The following is a 20,172-nucleotide window of genomic DNA, read 5'->3' as shown; positions in this document are numbered from 1 at the left end:
TCGCATTTGATGATAAGAGTAAAACCATGTGGGCGAGGGTGTGTATCAATCCTAACTGTATATATATTTGCATTTGATGATGATAAGAGTAAAAACATGTGGGCGAGGGTGTGTATCAATCATAATTGTATGTATATTCGAATTTGATGATAAGAGTAAAAACATGAAAACATGTGGGCGAGGGTGTGTATCAATCATAATTGTATGTATATTCGAATTTGATGATTGTATGTATATTAGAATTTGATGATAAGAGTAAAAATATGAAAACATGTGGACGAAGGTGTGTATCAATCATAATTGTATGTATATTCGAATTTGATGATAAGAGTAAAAACATGTGGGCGAGGGTGTGTAAAAACATGTGGGCAAGGATGTGTATCAATCCTAACTGTATGTATATTCGCATTTGATGCTAAGAGTAAAAACATGTGGACGATGATGTGTATCTGTATTTGGCTAAGAGGAGAGAGTGCACCATCAACAATAAACCTTAACATGAGTGGTCAAAATCACAACGAGCCAAACAATAATGTCGACGCTTTTTGTTTGAATAGTCGGTTAACTTCCCAACAACCAAAATAATAAATGCAGGCTGCCAACACATGTTAATTACTTCACTTTGGTCTTAAGTAGGTGGGAGAACGGCACTGTGCAATTTTGCGGACAAGATTGGCTGTCCTCTTACTTCAGGGATCTTTTCGTGTTTTTCTGTTTATATGGTAACGGTTAAATCACATCAACATCTTATATTATTATTTATTTTTATCTTATTATTTTTATAAAAAATAATATAAAACATTAACGTGACTTAACTATGACGACACAAAAGCACGCGAAAACATCGGAAGTGGGAGGGCAGACAATCCAGTCCCCATTTTGCCTCAATTTCACTTTATTTACGAGTTTGCCAGCGGGCTGATTGGGTCAGAATTTCGCTTTATTTACAAAATTGCCACCACCTCTTCATTGCTCGTTCGGTGATGGGAGACCATGCCGCTCTGGGATCGAGATGGACAGACAGTGGGAGAGGGAGGAGTGGGGATTTGAGGGGTAGGCTGATGTCCATTGACGCATCCATTGTCATTCCGATTTGGGAGAGGGTGGTTGCTGTCGGTGAGATTGAGGGATGGGTGTGGGATTCGGTGAGGGTAAAGGTGACAGGGAGAAAGAGAGACAGGCAGAGAAAGAGGGAGGAGTGGGGGTGAATAGGTCCGATCCCAGACTCAGCGGGTCAAACTCAGTCCTTGTCACCCTTGCAAATCTAGCTTCAAGCTGTACATCTTTCTCTCTGCATCTGCACAACCTTGTCCTGCCACTGTTTAGTGAATTTTTCATGATTTTGTAAAAAAATTCGTTTAAATTTCTGAGCTTTGGAGGGTTCTTCATTTAGCCTATGGGGTTTTTTTATTTTTTTATTTTTTGACTTTTTTATCTGAGATTTAGTATTTATTTTCTAGAGTTTTTAGAATACTTCGATTAAATTTGTGAGTTTGGTAGTGGTATTTTTTCTGTGCATTTTTGGTGAACTTGGTTGTGGGTTTTGATGTTTGTCTGAAGCAGGGAAAGGGAAGAAAATCGCGAACCAAGTGCTATTTCAGCACCTGTTAGGAGCTGAAAGAAGCAAGATGGTATAGTTTTCTGTAATTATTACTATTGCTGTATGTAAATGACCAAATCGAAATGTCTTTGAGCTCCTTACAAATTCAGTTTCCTGACTTATGTTCCGTTTCTCAATTTGAATGCAACTCTGTCCAATCATATTTTCTTATATGGTTAGCTTCAGAAACCACTACTCCACAATTCTAGAAAGTTAAATAAAATAGATCAACCCTCCTTCAGTTTTTCCTCTATGTTATGAACAAGTGTATTGCCATCGGCATCGAATATGTGTAATTTAGTTGTGATGTGGAATCTTGAGAGGTCCTCTGGAAATGCAGCACTATCTAATTTGGTTGATTTAATCAAAGCATAAAAGCAAACAACTCACATACAGAAATTATATCAAGCAACTGGCTATTCGATCAAAAGTTAACACAGCAAAATGTTGACCTAAAACTTATACGGCTACATTGATGTCAACAACCTTTTAGTTTGTTAGTCTGCACAGGTTCGGTGGCATCTTTGTAATGATCTTCCTTATGAACCCGGTCTTCTCTCCATAGGGTCTGCTCGGTTGACTGGTAGCTGCGTCGATGTTCACTTGGTGCACATATTTTACACACAAAGCACTTTTGAAAGTTTACTGTTATCAGTGTGAGTTAGTTTATTCTTTTTTACTATTAAACTAATTTGTGGACCCTAATTTCTACGAGAGCATCTCATTATCATGGAAAAAAATAACATAATAAATCATAAAATTAAAGAGGGGGGCTTGGTCATAACTATATTTGATAATTAATTCATAACTCTTTAATTTACATGAACAGCCTTTACGTTTCTGCTAAATATTAATCGGTGTTGGACCTCTTATTACACGTAACATGTGATATTCTTTTTGTTTGCTAAAAAGAAAGTGATTCATTATATATGCATGTTGTGTGTGAGTTAGCACAGAGCTAATTGGTGAATCTACAAAGAAGAGCATTTATATACCTGCTGCTTGATGTGGAATTTTGCTTTTGTTTTTAGGAATAACATGTACAATCTTGGATTCTATTGCAACGAAAGCAGATCAAGTTTCAGAGTGAAATTTATAATTGTAGTTTTATTGGTGTGAATTATCCTGCACACACACCATGATATCTTTGCTCATGAGTAATCTGCAGGGTCCTTTGGTCCAAAAGAGTTTCAGCAGCTAGGCAGTGCAACAGTCGTTGAGTACTTCCATGTGCCTCCTTATGCTGGGATTTTGTTAGACCGGTATCCCAGGTGTGTATTTTGTCTTCATATAGTTCATAGTTTTATTTAGTTTTGTTATATAATCAACTAGAAACACATTCAGTTGGGCAAATTCTGCGTTGTGACATACATGACATTGGAGTTATGCTCTGTTTTTTATTAAGGATGGTTGTTATGTTTTCTTATATTTACGTTAATACTGTGAAATGTTGAGTAAAAATCAATTTAGGGGAACTATTTACTGGTAGAGATGTGCATATTAATCCTGCCTAAAAAATTTAGTTTATTGGAATTTGCTCTGTGGTTTTGCTTTAAGCAAATTAAGTACAATTAAGTGCAATTGTGGCTTCTTCTTGCTCTGTGTTTGTCAAAGATTCGCTATAGCTGATAGCTCTAGATGTGTAATTACATAATAATTAGCTCTGCTCGTTAATCCAATTAGTTGAGGTAAGGAATATATTTTGACTGATACAACTGCATACTCTCATGGATTTCTCCAAAGATTGAATTTTCAGTTTTTGGGAATGTTAAAAATTTAGTTTTTTTATCTTTTCTTGAAAGGATATGAAATTGGAAATCGAAAATATCAATTTTTTGTTGAAATTATTTGACTTTTGGTTCAAAAATTTGAATGCAAGAGGTCCTGTTGGTTCATTTTTGACCTTATTTTTTTAAATGTTTTTATTATATTTTGTTTTTAGCAATGAATTTAGGAGACCATCTGAGGCCGCTTGAATTTTTTTGCGCAGGATTTTAATAGAGCTTTAAGCTCTTCTTATTCCGTTTCAATTGTTAGCTTCTGTTTAGTGTGCTGTTAGTTTTGTTGTTAGGTTGCTGGCATTGTCTGTTAATTATTATTAACAAGTTTTTGTTGTGTGATTTGAATTTGAACGAAATTAGTAAACACAACATAGTGAAGTTTAGCGCAAAGTGTTGTCCTGTGTTTTCAGCCATTTATCTATATGTATGGGGTTGATATATATATATATATATATATATAGTTTTTATTTTTTATTTTTTTTGTTTTCCAATAATAGGACAGTTAGAGTCTACAGTTTTGTAGATTCTTTGAGATTTTGTTTCTTGAATTTCAGTTTCTACATGACTGACAATTTGAGGTTCAGTTATACTTACAAATGTAATCGACCTTACAAGAATGCTTATCAAAGACTATGTATGTTACAAAATAAAAATAATCACAGAAATTTTGCTCCCCTAATTGGTCATTAGGTAGTTATTTTTCTTTAACATCTGAAGAACATTATATCAAGGACATCTAAAGAAACTTTTAAACGTGTTCTTCAGTACTGCACCTAGGAAGAAATCAATTGCAGGAAGAAGTTGTCAAGTTAAGTGAACAATTGAGTTATTTGAAAAGTTTGGTAAGTGTCTTATGCCCTGGTTTATGTTCAAGCCTGGGTTTCTTAGTTAGCCTACAGTCACTATATTTCTATTCATATATTTGGGTGTGGTGGTACTGTTGGCGCCATAGCTTTGAATCCCAAGATTTTTCAACTATGGCACTTAGATTTTGTCTGATGATCAATTATGACACTTAGGTTCAATTATGACAAAATGTACTCGTATTAACCAGTGGTTAATTTGAGTTCAGAAACTTTACTAAGTTACCACATTCAACGAGTGGCAGTCTCCATTTTCAGTTGGTCTTTAGGTAGTAGTGTCCAATCTTAATTTAGTGTTGAAAATTTTGAACATTTTTGTTTCCTTAATAGATGCCTTCCTGCATTCATGTCTGCTCTAGAGAGCATTCTGCCAACCAAAATGCCAGAAAACGGGATTATATGTGAGACCCCAAAAACATGAGACCAATTTGAGAGTTAATGGAAGCACATGCATGTTTCTACCTTTCCCATGTATCAGAAATGTCATTAGCAGATCTGCAGCTATTTCCTTCTTTAGCACCCCATTGAGCAGGGTGCATATCTTCCCTAAAAAACGAAATAAAATACAAAACTACAAATTAAGCCTCTTACTAAGGAAATAAAAAAATACATGGTTTTTCAGTTTAGGCAAACAGGACCGTTACCATTCACAAAGAGAAAAGAATATGGGATGACCTGCTTTCATCAGAGCTTGGGTCGTTACAGGGTACCTACAAGAAGAGTTGAAATGTTTATCAATATGTATATCATATGGAGACCTTATCCTGGGAGAATTAAGTGAAGGCAGGAAAGTTTGTGCTGTATCACCACAGAAATTCTAGTTATCATACTTCAAATAATCAATTCCCTGCAAAGAAAGTGCATGAGCATTTCAAGATTCTCTGACAACATATCATCATTGGAGATGTTGATTGAGTGAATTGATTACAACATATATATCATGCCCAAGCAGCAAATTATTGTAAATTTTTTGTGTCCCTCTTTGACTGCTCATCTTCTGATTGTAACTGGACAGGATCCTTTATTTTTTTATTTTTTTTATGGTTTATTCACTGTTCGGTTCTGGTTCAGTTGTCCACCTTTTGGTTGGAAGTACAAGAAATGTTGTTAGATTATGAAATTAGGAGAGCTAGGAGATATTTTTCCTGATTTCTATTTGTTAACTGACTTTTGTATTTTTGGTTGCTACCTTGCTCTTAATTTCTCTTTTTCTTCCTTCTTTGCTGCTCTTTGATTTTTACAGTCCCACTGCAAAATTGCACCATACGTGTTTTGCCCATTTTTGTTCATGTTCCTATTGTTTGTTATTGTAGTGGTGATCTTGCATGTTTTTTTATCTGTGCTTATGTTTTGGAGGTTTTATTTGGGACAGTCCATTGTTTATTGCTTTTCATGGCTACTGGTTTGGTTAGATTGCTGCTTTTGATTTATTTAGGGCTGGTTTGGTTACGAATATATTTTTTTTTTTGGCCATTTTGTGATTGGGATGTGATTGTAGGCTTCTTCCATTTCTCTGATGCTTTTTTTTTTTTATTTTTTATTTTATCAAAAGAACCTAGGATTATTTTGATGAGTGTTAAACAATTTTGATTTAATAATTAGGGTTTAGGGTTCTGTTTTGGTAATGGGTTCAATCCTTTTCCTTCTCCAAACTGTTAGTTTAGGGATGGTTAGGGCAAGTGTAGGAAAGGAAATGAAAATTGACATTTTGAGGCTTACCTTTTGGTTGGTGGCTGAGAAAAATGGGGGAAAAGGAAAAGAAAATTGTAGTGTTGAGTGGCTCAGTGGCGGTGTTTATGCAGGCATTTTTTAAAAACTAAGTCCAAATGCATTTTTGTTTAAAACTCATTGAGGCTTATTACCTTTTTGTCAGTTGCTTTCTTTCTTTTTTGCGTTTTCAATTTTCCAAATTATTGTTCAAAGGTCGGTTGCTTTGGCTGGTTGTTGTTTTCTTTAGGTTTTTCTGGGAGTGGACTCTTTCATCCACCCCGAAGTGCTTTAATGAGTGCTGTTGGTAAGTACACTCTCTCAGCGATCCAGAAATATTTCAAGAAAAATCACAACGTACGTGTTTAGGAAAATGAGTAGCCTTTTAATAATAGATGAGCGCAGCTGATTGCGTTCGTGTGTTTTTGATGCTTAATCAGTTATCATGGGAGAATCTTTGTTTTCTGTTTAACTTTTCTGCATCTTTCAAGTTGTTTGTTATTGTGAGGGTAATCCTGCGTTTTTTCATGTGTGCTTATGTTTTAGACAATTTTTTTAGAGAATCTTTTTTTTGTTTTCCACTAATGGTTGCTGTTTTGGTTGAATCGTTGTGCTTTTCTGTGGCTTTATCGATTTTTTTGTTCAGTGATAATTGTGTTCATTTGTTTTTAGTTCTTCATGAGTTGTCTTGGCAGCATCTTTGTTCCCTCTTCAGCTTATTCGAGTATAAAATGATAAAGAGAATAGATTAAGTACAGGGTTCGATACCCTCAAATATAAGGAGTAAAATTTTTCTCAGTTGGCTTAATTATATTTAGGCTGATTCAATGAGAAAAAAAAATGTATGTGAGCGAATATACTGTGAGATGACTGATTTGAGAACTCATTTTAACGGCTTTATCCGGATGCTAATTGAGATCATTATCAATTATAAATGACTGGTCGTTAGCTACCGGTGGATCATCATAATTGGATAGATTTATTTAAAACCCCATTGCGGGTTAGAGCATTGCCAAGCACCGAGCAAAGATGTCTCAATATGACTCGGTAGTTAGTTTTTTTCATGACACAATTTCAATTTCTTTGCTTTGTTTGGGAATTTGTGCGTTTATCTTTGGTCAAATGTAGGGGATAAAGTGAAAAGTGATGTTCTGAGACTTAACACTTTGATTGGTGCACTGTCATAGATTGAGTCCATTGCACCGTCACAGTTTGAGTTACTGTTACTGTGTGTGTTTGTTTGGGCTTCAAATTCTTACTCTCAATCTCGCTAATTTTTTCCAATTTAGCTCGAGGTCTCATCACAACATCGTAATCTGCTCTTACTGCTGCCTTTCATCTAAGGGTTCTGAGGCATGATGTTTGAATCAAGGCTTTGGTATGTCCTGAACTTCGATGCGTTGTTTCCCCATGCTTTCCGTTTAAAACAGCACAGTTTTATCATTTTTCAATTGGTTGTTTGGTTTTTTCGGCCTATATCATTCCTTTGCTCTATGCTTTGTTTCTCATTCTTGGTTGTCTCTGTGACCTTTGATTGTCCAGAGGTCCAACAGTTTTATTTTTTATTTTTTATTTTTTACTTTTATTTTTTTTATTTTACTTTGCTTGTGCAATACTGTTATTGTTCAAAGATCTCTTGCCGTTTCTGTGATTCTGGTTTAACCCAGTGTTCTTGATTCTTTATCGACTGTTATTAAGCATTTTATATGTTTTTTTTTTGTTGCTTTCTTTCTTTGTTGTTTTCTTAATTTTCCAAATCGTTGTTCAGATTATTTGATCGGTACTTAGTTAAGTTTAATACTAGCAGTTTGGCTGTGGTTGAATTGATCCAGTCTCGAATAGTGTGGCATGTGAGATGATAATAGACTAACAGAGGAAAAGGAGTTGATGCATCTGTGTTAGATTTACAAATTTTGGCAAATCCTTGCCATTTTTTTGGTTTCCTGGTGATACATATCCATCTTCATAACCAAATAGCGATAACTTCGAGTTTCTAGAAGTTTTAATGTGTTTCGCATCCTGCATTTTTGTAACGTCCATACAAGTTGTCACTAAGATCTTTTGGTTTCTGGCTACTTTAGTCTTTCATCATTGAATTGTAGGATTAAAGTTTTTGATTGAGTTCTTATTTAATTTCAGATTCGAAATGGGAACAATCTGAGCACTCCTAAAACTGAAAAGTTCTTCAAAGATAGGGAGAATGGTTGTGTCAGATATGGTTTATCGTCCATGCAAGGATGGTGTACCACAATGGAGGATGCTGTGAGTGCATTAAACTTTTCTCCTCCCAGTTGATGATTTCAGAACATAAATTCTTTTATGTCCATTCTCAGAAGTTTCTACTGTTGTATCATTTTCTGTCTTTATTTACCATGCTATAGTTAGGATTCAACTGAATATGATTTTACTTGACATGTTCAAATCCTCTTAGTCATGTTCTTGAATTTTACCATATGTATCGTGTTCTTTGCATTTCATTATCTGAACTTTGTTATTTGAATTTGGTTACCTGAATCGCGCCTACTATTTGATGTGGCCGGTGGCTTTGAATGGCTAGCTGGTGTGATTTGGGAGTGTTTTTAGTCAAAGGGAGACAGAGGACAAAGGTGTGGGGCAGCGATGTCAAGTGGGATTTGGAATTTAGGATAGTAGAATTTTTGATAATTTATGGGATTAAAAGTCTTCCTTTCTTTTTGTCTTGGTGTGATCAATTGTAACAAAGAATTCTCATTAAATTGAGGCATTGAACCTAGGCCTAGCATTTTCAACCTGACCCGTTAATCCGACCCTTCTCGACCTATTAAAATTAGTATTCGGATGAGTGATGAACGGGTCGGTTGGTTAACAGGTCAATCCGTTAATCACCCGTTAAATAACGGGTCATTTTGGATGAACCCACGAAACTTGTTAACCCCCCCGTTATTGAGGACTTTTGTATAATTTCAATAGTCCTAAGAGCAATTCCACCTTTAAAAAAATACGCTAGCACCCAGCCTATTTAATCCACTTATTAAAAAAGGTAACAAATGCTGCTAAAATCCAATCACAAATGGACAAGTATCTAGTGGTGAAGCCAAAAACTTTTTCTAGGAGGGGCCTTTTTATTCCATATGATATAAATTAGATAAAATATGGCAAATATAATCAATTGGGGAAAAGCTAACGTTTTTTCTTTATTCTTGGCAATGAAAATTTTAATCAAATACGATGATACAACTTTAAAAAGTGTTTGAAAAAGTTAGTATTAAGATGATTATTTAATAAGAACATAACTTGTTTACGAGTTCAGCAGTGATAGATCCCAATGAGTACTAATAGGCCAAATGCATCTTCATCTCTAAAACTAAATAGCCTAGTCAATTTTATTAAAATTTTATTAATTTTTATTATAAAATAATAATTTGACTTTTATTTTCTAATTTTTTAATAAAATAAAATAATTATTATTAAAATATTTTAAATTTCTGCATCTCCACACCTCTTCCTTAGTTCCTCGTCGCCACCGCCATCCACCCCTGCACTTCCGTTCCAAACCCACCGCCGCCTCCAAACCTCCTATTCCCATCCTCCGACTCCGTTGCCCTCCTATTCTTCAAATCCCAAGCCAACCTCAACAAGAAGCTCCACACCTCATGTCCTTCAAATATTTTTAATTTCTGCATCTCCACACCTCTTCATCGTCTGCTTTGTCCTCCCATCCTTCTCCCTCTGTGGCTCCTTCCCTCTCGACACCCTTTCCTGCCTCGACCAGCTCCGCTCCTTAACCTCCACAACTCCCTCTTTGGCGCAAAAAAATAAATAAAAAAAGGGTGGTTGACGTCAGCCTGGCGTCATGTAGGCCGAGCCATGGCTCTGTCGATTCTGGGCTAGCCTGGAGACCAGCTTGGGCTGGGTGCCAACCTATCTGCTGGGCTAGAGTGGATTGGCTGGGTGCTGGGCCAATAATTTGTTTGGGTGCCGGCCTAAAGAGTTCCCGGTGGAACTGCTCTAATAAAAAACCCGTTTGCACTCGTGTTTGTGTACGTCCTTTCTCTCTCCTCACTGTCTCTCTCTCTCGAGAAGAACAAAGCTACCAGAACCAAGATCGAAGCCATATCGAAGTCGCTGGTGACCAATCCCTACCTATCGTCTTTCTGATACATAAAATCCCTTTTCGTATCTATTTTAATTATTTATTTATGGAACGATTATATGCAAATTCCACAGTTTAGTCGTTATAATTTAATTCAAAGTTTGTTCGGAATTTCAGTTCCGAATTTGCTTGAAATTTTGGATGGGATATGCGAGATGAAGTGTGATTTGAGATATAAACCCTAAACCAAAAGACTAAGAAACCGATCATCGTTTATTCTTATTGTGCACTTCACGTTGTGCAGCAGGGAAAGCCCCTTCGATTTTGAATCCTTGATCTGGTTATTTCCTCTCTATGTGGAATTCGAATTCTACTATATAAAACGGGGTTGTAATTGATTTGGATGAAATGTAAAAATAAAAAAAAATTGTTAACAGATGAAACGGGTGATCCGTTAGCTTCTTTTTCAACTGTAGTTTATCTACAGTCTTCTCCATTCTCTTGGACCAAGCATGAAATCCCAAGCACTATATCACCACAAAGCAAGCAAGCTGAAAAGCAATCCAACAAACCCTTTTTCCAGAAGCACTTAACAGAACCTTTCTATGGGTGAATTGTTGTTTCAATTATACCAAATTGAAAACGAGTATGGATCCATTGGTCAAGCATACGGGGCTGTTGCTTCTTTTTCCCAGGGAAATAAAGCATTTTTTGCAACCACATCTTTTGTAATTAGCTCGGTTGAATGTATATAAAAGCTAAGCTGCTTATCTTACCGACACCGTTCACTCATTTATCCCTTTTGTTCATTCATGATTATATTGAATTTTTTTCAGGTTAAATGTGTCTTATTCATGTAGTTAAGACTGATGTATTCAAGTCCCGCAGCAACGTGCGGCTATATAACTAGTGTTATCTAATGCGGAGACCTTTGTCTTTGCAATCTGTAGATCCACGGGCATTTGGGCAATGGTGGGTTTGCAGACCAGGTAAATGGAGAAAACATGCTGAGTTCGAACATCTAACTACCACCTAACTAATAAAATGACATCTAACTACCCCCATTTAATTATACGTGCCTTGCCTACCCATATTAATGGGAGAAATTTGAAAAAATAACCAGAATTTTTACCTCATATATAACTATAGCCAACATTTTAAGTTTGTGATAATTATAATCAAAATTTAATGTAAAAGTACTAATATACCCTTAATGATTAAAAACTTCCCGGTTTGCTCTTAGCCGTAAAAAACTAGTAGTAGTAGTGCTCCAGCATGCATGGTCAAGCTTTACTTTTTCACAATTCTTGCATCACCAAATTCTAACAATCTTTGTCTTCCCAGCATACTCGCCAGTTGCCACATAATTCATGTACTATTTGACCAACAATATTGAACACTAATTTGTCAAAAAAATGAAGAGGGCTAAAGGTTCAAAAGTTAAAAAATAGTCTGATTTGTCAAAAAACTCATCTCCAATTGATGGCTAGGTTATAATTCTGTGAAATTCACCAGACCAGTATTTGGACAAAGGTAGCCCCTCTTAGCCCATTTTTAGAATTCAGCTCATTAGTTGCAATAATTGATTCAAATTCAAATGCTATATTTGAAAGGGGAATTGTTATTGGCACTTCAAAAATCTCATTCTACACTCCAAACTTTCTATATTTGGAAAGAAAAATACACTTGTGAGAAGTGTAGAATAAGATTTTTGGAGTACCAATAAATTTAGAAAAGTGTTATTGGCACTCCAAAAATCTCATTCTACATTCCTTACAAGTGTATTTTTCTTTCCTAATATAAAAAGTTTGGAGTGCAAAATGAGATTTTTGGAGTGCTAATAACCATTCCCTAAATTTAAAGTACAAACCTAAAACTAAAAAATTATTAAGAGATTTTTGCAAGATTATAATTCTGAACAGAATTATGTTTAGCTCTTTTAGTTAGAGATGGTCTAATGCATGAATAATCAAAAATCACTTCGTCTCTTCCTTCAATTTTGGATCCGCTTTTCCAAATTATTATTAGGGGGCTATTAATCTATTAATTATTTAATTGTACCATTTTGTTCTCAATAAAGTTGTAATCTTTCTGCGATTTCTAACAACATTTCATTTCCCAAAATTTCCATCAAAACATGTGGACAAGGAGGCCTTTATACTATACACAGACCCAAAACCCTGCTACCACTTCTCAGCTTACAAACATGGCTGCAACGGCCAAAAATCCCCCCAAAAATCCCTCAAGTCCGCCCCGTACAAAGAACAAGCTTTCAGGTTCACGAAACAAAGATACCCAGATGTAGTTTTTGTAATGAGTTCGAAGGTATTCTTTATATTTGCTAGATTTGCTCTTCGGTTCATGTTCAAATCACGCAATTTTGTATACCTACATAAAAGCTCAGTAATGCGTCTTAGGAAATTATAATTTTAAGGGTACATTAGTACTTTTATATCAACTTTTGATTATGATTATCATAAACTTAAAAAGGATGGCTATAATTTTATATGAAGTCCAAATTTTAGTTACTTTCCCAAGTTTCCCATATTGCTGTCTCTACAAATCAATCTTTGCAAAAGACAACCACGTCCGTGAAACGGGTTGAACATAAGCATGACGTTCCAATCTAATAGGACACTATTATGCGGAGAAAAAACTTCAAATGAACAATGCATTATTGGATTGAAACACTATATGGCGGTAAACTTAATCTCAAAAGTCCTCCATAGTAAATATAATTGGATAGTGATTTTTGCACCCTCATTTTCACTTCTCTGCAGTAAGCACTCACTTGTTCTTAGCCAATAGATTGAGTAAATAAAAGAAGAGTTAAACTACATAATTTAAAAGAGTGCATATGGTTAAAAGAAATTACAGGAATCACTTCCAATTATAAATAAAGACATACTTAGATATGCCTACAAAAAATTACACTTTTTTCCTACACTTTATTACGTCTCACTTTACCTCGTTGTTTTCTTCTTGTGTCCCACTACCCATTTCGTCAATTCAATTCAAGAGGCTACATAATTTATGAGAATGCTAGCAACCTTATCATTTTGATCTTCTCTTGTAAAATTCTCATTTCTCCTTCTCATCTTTAACATCACACGATGATCCAAACCATTTATTTGCTAAATCACCTCTTAAAGATCACGGTGATCTAAAGTATTTATGTTCTAAATCACCTTTCAATTATCCAACAACCTAAACATGTTTTTTTCAATTAAACCGAAATTATGACAACCTTAATTGAATTCTGATTTGGTTGTTTTGCAAAATTAATCTTTAAACGGTAATATTTCCTAATCAACCGATTTCCGAAAAAAAAAAAAAAAAAAAAATACATGTGAGATGTTCTGTTATCAATTGTTGTTGTCAAGTGTATTTCCTAGTTTACTATTAAATGTTTGGATATATATTGAAGTAACATTAGAGTAGAGACGAATGGATTAACCTACACAATAACCCCTCAACACACAGCGACCGTAAATTTCAAATGTCTTGTCGGGAAACAAGCCGGATCATACCAGACTCAGTTTTTCTTCTTATTTTGCCAGAGGAATAAGGACCAAATTAATGTTAAACTACAACAAAATTAATATCTTTATTCGATAAAATCGCAAACAAGCTTCACTGCAGGCCAGCCTCAATCCGCTTCTCCTTTTGCTGTTAAATTCAACTGCCAATAATGCTAGGGAGATGAAACTTGCAGTATGTTTGAGATGCAGTACAACCTCAGAGATACTAATCATAGAAGGGGAAACTGCTGACAACTTCAGTTGCAGTGTGGGGTCATTTTACCTTATAGCATTCCATCTCCATTGTCTAGCTCATTACTCAGCCACAACCATTTACAGAAGTTATCGTCTCCAGAACAAGCCGGAAAATGAAGGCCTCCTGCAAACAGTAACTAGGCAGGAGAAATATTTAGATGGGAAGGAGATGGCGACCTCTCCTTCCTTTTGCCTGTCACAATTGTGGTTTTATCATTGTGACTGGCAACAGAGTCTGATGTGCATGATCGTAACTCATGGTTGTCGCAAATACCACCGTTCTGAGAAGATGCCAATTTCTGTGAGACTTCACCACAAGCTTTAGATACACTTTGCCGTGTAATACAGAGCCAGGTTCTTGCAGGCTCCTGACAGCTTTCATCTGCTACGGGCACATGCCATGATCCATTTTCGGATTCCTGAAACACATTTAAGGGATCAGCTAATCACCAACACAGACTATATTTGAGACCATTTAAATGTCTCCAAACATTTAAAACAATGATCCAACTAGTGAAGATTATCATCATTCTATTACGCAACTGAGATTTATTTGAGACCATTTAAATCAAACGTTAAGCATCCAAGGCGCCTCAGAATAAAATGGCAAACTAAAACAGCGTTTTACTAATTAAGGTGACAATTGAGGGGCAACTTGGGAGTCATAATCTATCTATGGCAAAGTTAAAGCCCAACTTAAGTCTGTTTAAACCAAGGTGCCAATTGATTAACATGTTGAAATCTATATCTCTATTGTTCAACTGCTGTTGAAAAGATTACGACTAACTTTACACAAAAAAACCTATTGCCATCAAGCTTGAGCATAAGAAACGGTCATCGCAACTTTCGCATCAGCATGAGAGACTATAAACCTAGAAATATACAAATTAATGCAAGGTAAGCATCTTTATTAATGCAAGAAAAGCAAGTACCTAAAGGAATCATTCAAAACTGCATGGCATACTTTAGATTTTAGGTTTTACCCATACAAGTGTTCCTCCTGAATATCCGGAATGATTTATCTTAAATTTACAATCCAATAAAATCTTGTATGTTCATTACTCATATATTTCCACATTCCTCAGTTTATTTTCCACATTAATTTCCTATATGAATAAGAATGGCAGTCTTATTTGAACCCCCAATTTCCAACATAGCAAATTTTTTGAAACTTTATAGTGTAATTTTCCCATCAAAACCTTTGAAAATATTGAAATAAACAAATAACTATAATACTTTCATCCTCCCAGTCACTGTTGCAGGACTGATATCACCACCTAGGGGTTTCTGCAACCTTCCAAACCAGCAAAGGTGCCGTGCATCCTTTCTTTCACAATTATTTGTGTTTGACAAAAATAAAAAGTAGATTTGGAACAAAATAAAATGAATGAAGGTTGCCATTGTACTTTCATCAACCAAAAGAACATTTTACAAATTAGGATTCAAATAAAACCATTAAGTTGAAAAAAATACCCTATCAGCATAAACAATTAAGAAGTGTACCATAAGATAAATCAGATAGACAAAGGAACGGAAAATAATCAGTAAGGACAGTCTACCAAAAGTAACCATGAGAAATTCAAAATGGTACCTGGATGACTGAAGAATATGTGGGCGGCATCTGAAGTTTCAGATTGCCTTTGGCAAAAGTATATCGAACCTGAAACACAAGATGCAAGAGAACTTCTAGGATTAACGATTCAATGAGTGAATAGATCAGTTCACATTTTAAGCAAACCAAAAACTAATCAACTAGATTTGACAAACCATCTAACATAGCAAAAAGACAAATATGCAGAAACACCGGTTGGATTAATATCTTTTGACTTTATGTGCTTTTCTACATAAGGTTTAACACGATTTTCTCTATGTTACATCAACATACAACAAATATGCAATGTAATGACAATGATTTTGCCTTGTAATATCGTTAGAGGCTGATGGTAATGTAGAATATGGGGAGCACAACCCTTGAATTAGTGTTTGTCTTTGATTTATCCAAATTCAAGCATGTAGCGGGTACACTGGCTAGAGAAGGAAATGGAAAGGAAGACACACCTCGGCACACATACAAGAATATAACTATCACTAACTGTAGGTTACCTATAACTTACTGTCTCAAATCTGTTTGGAGGCAGGGCGGTAGTGGAAACACCTTTGCCCAGTGGGAAAAGGCTTAAACTCTCTTAGATGTGGTCGAGACGTGACTAGGCGGCTGAGGCGTGTGACTGGGCGTTCCCAGACCCTTCATCTTCCTGGGACCTTCGAAGTCGAAGGCTGGGAGGGCTCTGAGTTGTGCTGCAGTGGCATCTTCACGAAGAAGACGACCGCGAAGAAGAAGAAAGCTAGGTTTTTTTTCTTTTTTTTTTTCAAGACTTTGGCCCAAAACGACATGGTTTTGGCCAAGTCTTTTAAATATTTTTAAATGACTTGGACCGAAATGACGTTGTTTTGGCCAAGTCTAAATTTTTTTAATATAACCCTAGCAGGTCCCTCCCTTCTTCCCCATCCCAATACCCGATTTTCCCATTTACAATTCACCCAATCCCCAATTCCCCAATTCCTCAAACCCTAAACTCTCCCCAATCCCATATTTCAATTTTACCCCAATTTCATACCTCAATTTGCTTCAAAATTATCCACACCACCACAGTTTGTTTCAAAATTCAAGTAAGGTTTTTAGTATTCTAATTTCTAATTCTAAATGGTCAGTTTGATTGTTGATTAATATGTTCTACAAAGTATTATATTAATTTACATATATATTAAAAACTTCAGGTCCTGTGAGGCAATGCCTCATGCCTCAAGGCTTTCGCCTATGTGGGCTATCCATGAGACGCCTCACCTACGCCTTCGCCTTTAAAAACATTGAATGAAAGGTAAATTATTAGCATTGTCCAACTCAAAACATATTTCGAATCAAAAACTCAAAAACAGTGTTTATAAGATGTATCTGAATTATATTAGAACTTATTCCTTGCATCTATTGTTCATAAATTGCTCAAGACTAGGACCCCTTTATCTGCAACTCATACCCATCTCTCATCACCCCTATTAAATAAAATCCACTCAACTTTCTGTAGTGTGATTTGAGTCATCCACGGGGTCCATCTACACGGTCCCTTTTATTATTTGTGATCATGCAGTGTGATTTTAGGATTCATATGTCTCGTGTCAACACTACTAAAGAAACGAACAAGTTTCACATATTTTGGTTAAAAGTTAAAAATACAAAAGGAAAATCTTACTTCTGAACTGCATTGAGAGGCACTGTTTCTCTATTAAAAAAAATTAAAATAAGAAAAAGAAAAATGGGTGTTATTCTTACCAGCTTACTCAAGTAACAGAACTAAGCTGATTAGATTGGTTCAGATGGTCAAGGCAGGTCAGAATCTAAGTTTTAAAGAATCTAAGACTTAAAAAACAACATATTTAAAATGCATACAAGTTCAAGCACTGCAAATGAAAATGTTTAAAATATGAGGTCATGACAGAATTGAATAGCTTCGATAAGGCCAAAAACGCAAGGCATTGCAATACACAGAGTTTCATATCATGCCAAACCATATGGATTCTTCCATACTCGTTCTAAATAGGTAACTAATAGAAGATATCATCTATAATGATATGTTGATGAGATTGTGCAAGAGAATGAGATAAAACATGGAAAAGCCAATAAAAAGTTGAGGGCACATGCAATAACACGTAGAAAGATGTTAAGGTTGTACTAGTAAATGTACTTGGTGTCTCTCTTTCCACTTGAGGAAGAAGCTGCTTCCTAGGAGTTCAAAAATGTGGTCTCGCATTTCATCGTTTGTAACGAGCAAGCATTTGAGTTTCACAGCAGCATAGAGCCAATACCTGAGTCATAGCAGAGAAGTAATTTGATTATTCGGAGCATGACAGTCGTGATGTTTAAAATGGTGAACACAACCACTATAGAGAGAATGGTATTTCATTCATCAAATTTTTCGTCAAAATGGTGAATAGGTGTCAATGTTTTTCTTTTAAAGACAGATACACGGAAAGAGAGAGAGAGAGAATTGCAAAAAATAGAATCAATGTTTTCATCAAAACAGAGAATGTGACCATGAAAAGGGTTTTTTTAGAGAAAGAAAGATAACTGCAGAAGATTGCACAACATAAAAGCAGGAAACTAGTAATAACATTCAGCAAGTAGTGGATTGGAGGCTCATACCAATCGTCATTGGAACCACTCGGTGTGGCATAAAGAATGCCTTTACCCATCCACTCCTCGAAGAGTTTTCTGTGGGAAGGATTTTCCACAAGTCCCCGGAAACGTCTATTATGCATGACAACAAGTGGCCATTTCCCTCCACTCCTATTGTACAATTCTTTTACAACAGCGTCGAGCTGCTCTATTATAGAACATAAACATAGTGTCATGATTACATGTGGCAAAGGGAGAGGAAGGGGGAAGGTGGGGGCTATGCAATAACAGGAGAAATAAGCAAAAGAAGAGAGAAGCCATCATTTTGAGGTGTACAACCTGAGTAAGACTGAATCCACCATCAGCGAAATTTTGCTGGTAAAGCCCAATATTAGCTCCATCCACTATAGCTTCATACTCAGCATGCTTGTCCAGCCAATCCTTTAAAGCAGTTGAGTGGAGATAAATTACAATATGTTCTCAAAGTACTTTTGACCAGGAAATTGAACACGGAAAGTACATGCTTTGCTACTTTCAACTTCTTGATAGACTCAACAACTCTAATTCGACTCATAAATATTTGGTTTCTGTCATTTCAAGACAAACAGATGTGGAAAGTTTAAACCAAGGCAACCACAAAAAAAGATCACCACCCAAAGACTTGGCATCTCCATGGAATCAAAGGTTTTGATTGTTTCCTTCTAATAGTTGGATATGCAATCAAACGTTAAGCGAATGCATTCCAAAGCCCATATTATTCATTTACCCATATTCATAATCCAGTAACAAAGTAAATGAGCTCAATTTAACCCAAAATGACGGGAAAATATGAAAAGAGAGATTTTTGTTTTCTGGTTGTACTCATCATAAAGGCATAGACCCTTGCATACACATTGCATATATTTACAGGTGTAGTAAATCTATGACTCTACCTCTAATACTTTAATACGGGTCAACCGAAACAGACTCAAACTGTAAAGCATCTCAGTTCCTGCATGTTCAATCATTAAAGGCTCAACATATCTACGAAATCCGAATCAAGAAAGCGTTTATACTAATACTGTGGGGAAACGGCATCACACGGTAACAGTTTCATTATTGTCTAATGAACTTTTAAGTCAGTTCTCAATTCCTCAAATTTGAATCCATGGAATCTATTACATCATTACAAACAACAATTAAACATCCACATAAACAATGATTAAAGTTCTAAATAATGCATAGAAAATTAAACAAAGAGAAAGATTTTGGCTCACCTGGAACTCACTGAAATTAGACTTAACCTCCCTTTCCATTGCCAAAGCAGCAACCGACTGCGCAAACCTCTCCGTCTCCGCACAATCAAGGTCAACACAAACTAAACGCTCATCACAACAGCTACATTGACTGCTGCTCAAATCCACATTGGCTCTCCTCACATCCCAAACCCCCTTCCCGATCCACCCCTGCCCGTGCCACCCTCCTCCATTCCTCAAAACTGACTCTTTAACCCGAACTGAGTCCCAATTCACCTCACCCACCTCACAAGCCGCTCCACCACAAAACCAATCCTCAATGTTCTTGGCCGTTGATTCACTAACACACCTCCCTGCATTCCTCAACTTGTGCAAGTACCCATAAACCCTCTCCCCATTTCCCGTTTCCGCGCTGACCTTCAACAACGCTGCAATCTCCGGCTCCTCCAGGCTCACCCCCACCATACCCATATGCTCCTCCACCTCATACGCCTTCTCCGCCTCCAATTTCTCACAAAAGCAAAACAATGCCGGGTCATAACTCCGCAACCTCGGAAAAATTTTATACTTCTCCATACCCTTCACCAGCCCAAACGCATAATCCCCATCGCCTTTGGCCGCGGCAAGCCGGGCCATGGCGGTGATGGTGGCCTCATTCGGAAGTATCCCGATCGACAACATGTGATCGAACATGCGGAAGCCATTTTCCAAGGACAATTGCTTGATGGAGGGGTCGGCGACGGAGTTTGAGCAGAGGTAGAGGAGAGTGTTGAAGTGGTGGTGGTTGAGGCGGGTGTTCTGAGAAACGGCGGATTCGTAGAGGGAGATGGCGGCGGGGAGGTCTTTGTGCTTGGAGCAGAGAGTGAGGGAGGAGTGGAATTGGGCTTCTGGGGTTTGCTTCTTCTTGATCTTCTTCGGGGTCCCCATTGGCATGGCGGAGTAGGGTTTTGGGGAAGACAAAAAACGG

The 20,172-nt window shown here is 36.5% G+C and overlaps 1 protein-coding gene and 1 long non-coding RNA gene across 4 annotated transcripts; one reads left to right on the top strand and one right to left on the bottom strand.

Moving 5' to 3' along the window:
- The first annotated feature begins 1,019 nt into the window (after nucleotides 1-1,019).
- On the top strand, nucleotides 1,020-8,695 carry LOC137715902 (uncharacterized). Of its 2 annotated transcripts, XR_011065610.1 has the most exons (4): nucleotides 1,020-2,871; nucleotides 7,241-7,329; nucleotides 8,091-8,213; nucleotides 8,509-8,695. It is a non-coding gene; the product is annotated as an uncharacterized lncRNA (long non-coding RNA). The 2 variants fall into 2 exon arrangements; XR_011065609.1 differs by lacking the exon at nucleotides 8,509-8,695 and having other exon boundaries at nucleotides 8,091-8,496.
- Nucleotides 8,696-13,444: 4,749 nt separating this feature from the next.
- On the bottom strand, nucleotides 13,445-20,172 carry LOC137716367 (proteinaceous RNase P 2-like). Of its 2 annotated transcripts, none has more exons than XM_068455807.1 (6): nucleotides 19,227-20,172; nucleotides 18,310-18,411; nucleotides 17,998-18,173; nucleotides 17,528-17,660; nucleotides 15,391-15,459; nucleotides 13,445-14,218 (listed from the first exon to the last, which is right to left on the bottom strand). In XM_068455807.1, the coding sequence occupies exons 1-6, from the start codon at nucleotides 20,136-20,138 to the stop codon at nucleotides 13,937-13,939; spliced, it is 1,674 nt and encodes a 557-aa protein (XP_068311908.1). In that variant the 5' UTR covers nucleotides 20,139-20,172; the 3' UTR covers nucleotides 13,445-13,936. The 2 variants fall into 2 exon arrangements, with proteins under 2 accessions (XP_068311908.1, XP_068311909.1); XM_068455808.1 differs by having other exon boundaries at nucleotides 17,540-17,660.

Source organism: Pyrus communis, chromosome 14 (genome assembly GCF_963583255.1).
Source record: "Pyrus communis chromosome 14, drPyrComm1.1, whole genome shotgun sequence".
Classification (NCBI taxonomy): Eukaryota; Viridiplantae; Streptophyta; class Magnoliopsida; order Rosales; family Rosaceae; genus Pyrus; species Pyrus communis.
Note: the sequence above shows the minus strand (reverse complement) of the source record. Positions and strands in the feature narration are given on the sequence as shown.